General features: G+C 30.4%; 1 protein-coding gene across 1 annotated transcript; it reads left to right on the top strand.

Annotated features, from left to right (window-relative positions):
- Positions 1–242: 242 nt before the first annotated feature.
- On the top strand, positions 243–2592 carry HELRODRAFT_182583 (hypothetical protein; the record flags this gene model as incomplete). The annotated part of the gene is made up of 4 exons (XM_009032829.1): positions 243–525; positions 829–897; positions 1625–1686; positions 2260–2592. The coding sequence occupies 4 exons, from the start codon at positions 243–245 to the stop codon at positions 2590–2592; spliced, it is 747 nt and encodes a 248-aa protein (XP_009031077.1).
- Positions 2593–4491: the final 1899 nt, after the last annotated feature.

Below are 4491 nucleotides of genomic sequence, written 5' to 3'. Positions count from 1 at the left end.
AACTTATTTTTTGGATTAAATTTGAAAAAACTTAAGCGAATATTATTAAAAAATCATTACAAAGTAATAATCATTAATAATATAATTGATTTTTTGGCTAAAACTGCAAATAAAATAACCCAAATTTGAGTATCGCCACAACAAAACACCAAAAAATGATTAGATATCGCCAAATTTTCAACACCAATCCCATCATCTTCATCACAGACATAATCCTTACATCGCTAATCCTATCACCAAACATGGCATATTCACCGTACTGCAGCCAACATTTGAACGGAGACGGATCATTATTTTGCTTCTACCTCGAGGATATACATTCCATGACTAATGACATCCAATCAGCTGAAGAAATCTGCACATCAAAAGGGTATACACTCTTAAAACTCTACAATAGTCAAATCAGTGATTTATATCTGCGAGCTATAAAGAGCTGGAATACAACGGATAAGCGTACGGATGGGTATTATGTGAGGATGGGACTGTCGAGGAATGATAATAATAGGACATGGATGTGGAATGATGGTACGGTGTTTTTTTTCGTTCCGGATTTTTTAAATAATTATTTTTTTTAGTGTTTTTTATTAGTTATTTATGGTTTTATTAGAGATTCTTGAAAAACTATTAAAATAATTAAAATTTTAGAAATGCTTGAAGAAAAATTTTAAAATTTCTGTTGTATTTATATATTAAAAATCATCAGTATTAATAATTTTATAATACATCTCATTCTATATTCACTTTACAAAATAAATATTTTCACAATAATTTTTGAAAAGCTTAAAAAAATTAGCCTCCCGAAATTATTTTTTTCCTTTACAATAACAGGAAAACCGATGGAATTTCCGAAGTGGGAATGGGAGTCAAACTTTGACTGTGGTTTCGTTGAATACAGAGGTTGGGCCGACGATCTAATTTGGCACCAGTCGTCGTGCATTGTCGACCGGCTTTACATATGCATGGACCGCTATTTCGGTTGCTTTTGAATCTCCAACTTTTATATTTTCAAATTTTCTCAATTTATTAATTTTAGATACTTAAGATATGGTTGAAACTGATTAAGAGAATAAACATCTTGATGTATAATGGTTAAAATTAATTAAGAAATTAAACATCTTGATGTATAAATGGTTAAAATTAATTAAGAAACTAACTAGTTTGATGAATGTTATTAGATTCTTAACACAAATATAAATTACAGCCTCAAATGTAAGCACAGTAACAACAACTACAACAACAACCACAACTACTACAACAACTACCACAACTGTTGTTGCAAACGGCACTTCAACAACCACAACTTCATCACCATTTTTGCCAACTTCGGCTTCAACTTTTTCAGCGTATTACCCTTCGACGCCAACAAACCTCATTAATAGCAGTAACTTTACTCATTGTTTCAATCTTATAAATTTGGTTTGGAGATTAATTATTCACTCATTTGTACATTTTTTGTGATTATTTATTACAAAATCTTTAACTAGATCTCCAACATCATAAAACCTGTGTTTTTAAACAACATCTTAATAATAATGATAGTTATCATCATCATCATCATCATCATTATCATCATCGTCGTCGTCATCATCATCACCATCATCATCATCATTATCATAACTCACAGCGGAACCCACAGCCCCCCAAGCAGTTGCATATGTAGCTGGTGTGGTAGTGTCAATTGTAGTGGTGGCTGTTGTTGTTATCATTATTGTTTGTGTTGTTTATAAGAGGAATAAGAAGGATCGAAATGAGGAGTGAGTCGTTGTTATTATTATTATATTTTTATCCTTTATTTCATCATTTTAATAATCAAAGCAAAATAAAAATGATGAATTAATGAAGGAATTAACACATTTGATAAACTAAAAGTAATTGTATGCTAGATAGCTCAAACGGTAAGATTGCCACGATTCAAAAAGTTGTAACTATAAGCTTCCTGGTTCAATTGCAGTCTAGTCTCAAAGACTCACGTAGGCACACACGTGTGTGACAGTACACTGCAGAGTTTGTGCGCAAATATGAAAATGTTTTTTTTCATGTACAGCCGGGATGTGGAAGCCTTTTCTCTATTTTGTTGCTACTTTAACGATAAAGAAGCTAATTGATATGCGAATGAATGCAATAGAAATATGTCTGAATAATCTATTATAAATGTTTTTTTTTAATTCCTATAGATCACACACACACGCAAACACACACACATTCTCACACACACACGCACAAAAAGTTTTATAAATATTTATTCATGTGTCACGCCAGAAAAATGCTAATTTTTTATTCTACAGTAACAACCAAGTGACATTTCCAAACTCCAGCCATTACGATAGTGATATATTTAGCAACAACAACAACAACAACAACAACAATGTTTACACTAGCAACAACAACATCAACAACAACTTTGGTTTCTTGAATCAGTACGATCATGACATTAACATCAAAGACAGCAGCAACAAATACGATTATGACGACAACAACAATAACATCAATAACAAAATTTCTAAGCTTCCGTACTATGGGAAAGTTGAACTACACACAGAGGACGACACTCCTGCAATTTTCGCCAACAACGCCAGCAAAAACCAACACTGAACAACAACAACATTAACAACAACAACAACATTAACAACAACAACAACATTAACAACAACAACATTAACTACAACAACAGCATTAACCACAACAACATTAACAACAACAACAGCATTAAAAACAACAGCAGCATTAACCACAACATTAACCACAAAAACATCATTAACAACAACAACAACATTAACCACAACAACAGCCTTAACCACAACAACATTAACAACAACAACAGCATTAAAAACAACAACAGCATTAACCACAACATTAACCACAACAATAACATTAACCACAACAACAACATTAACCACAACAACAGCATTAACAACCACAACAACATTAACAACAACGACAACATCTTCATTTCATAAACAACTTTACTACAAGCTTATTCATAGACAGACATGTATCTTGTAACCGTTGTTCATCGTTATATCTTCCCGCGTACAGTTAAAAAACTTGCCTCGAAATACTCTGCTAATTATTTTTTATTATCCTCTTTTATATTTTTATATTTTTTTTATTATATTTATATTTTATATTATATTTTTATTAGCTTCAAAATCCTCTGCTGATTACTTTTTGAAGATATGGCAAAAATGTGACCATCGGGGTGATAATGTGCGCGTCTTTGAAGTGTGCCGCCTGTATGTATTTATATATTCAAATGAACATTTCTAAGTACTTTTAAATTGACAAAAATATCAATTTACATGTAAAATTAGCAAAGTTTATTACGAAAAAATAGTACATTAGCATGAAATTTTCATTTTTAAACATGATTAAACATCAAATCATAACTTTTAGTAGTTAGTAGAGTCTTTCACTCAATTGTTCTGAATGTTTGTTCTGAAAATAAAACACCCAAAAAAAACGAAATTTAAATATGTCGGTATGCTGACTGTTGCAAGAAGGTATTTATATATATATATATATATAATTATATAAATTATAATAAATTATCTAAGTATGGTGTTAGGGGTATTGCTCTTGATTGGTTTGCTTCTTATTTGAATGAAAGGTTTCAATATGTTTCTATTAATAATTCCAGATCTCCTCTTTCTCCTATCTCTTCCGGGGTACCTCAAGGCTCTATCCTTGGTCCTTTACTTTTCAATATTTTTATAAATGATTTCATTAATTGTTCTAGAATTTTAAAATTTATTCTTTTTGCCGATGATTCCACTCTGTTGTTCTCTAATTCTAATGTTAGTCAATTGGTATCAATTTTCAATGAAGAGTTACATAACGTTTATAACTGGGTTCAGGCTAATAACTTAAGAATAAACATAGCTAAAACTAACTTTATTTTATTTGGACCTAAGATTCGAACAAGTGTTGTTGATATTCAGCTTTTATTAAATAATGTTTGCATTAACAGGGTTGAATCTACAAAGTTTTTAGGTGTCATTATCTCTAGCAATTTATCCTGGACTAGTCACATTCAATTCATTTCACAAAAGGCTACAAAAAATTTAGGAATACTTTACCGATTGAGATCAAGGTTTCCAAGACATATTTTAATAACACTATATAATTCTATTGTTTTGCCATTTTTCACCTATTGTATTTCTATTTGGGGTTTTACAACAAAATCTAACGTTCGTATGTTGAATCTTTGTCAAAATTATTTTATTCGTATTTTGTTTGGGTTACCAAAATTTGAGCATATCAGTCATTTGTTTATATCATCTGGAATTTTAAAAGTTTACCAGTTACACATTCTTTTCACGTTAATGTTTTTTTATAAATTATTTAAACTAAATTTTTGTCCTTCCTTGTGCCACCAATTAAATCATTTAAACAATAATCGATCAATATTTTTAAGACATAATATAGATTTTTATTTTCCTAAACCTCGTACTAACTTTTTTATTAATTCCGTCTTTCATGTCTCTTGTCGAC

This window comes from Helobdella robusta, assembly GCF_000326865.2.
Source record: "Helobdella robusta unplaced genomic scaffold HELROscaffold_88, whole genome shotgun sequence".
NCBI classification, from domain to species: domain Eukaryota; kingdom Metazoa; phylum Annelida; class Clitellata; order Rhynchobdellida; family Glossiphoniidae; genus Helobdella; species Helobdella robusta.
This window is presented reverse-complemented; position numbering and strand designations above follow the sequence as displayed.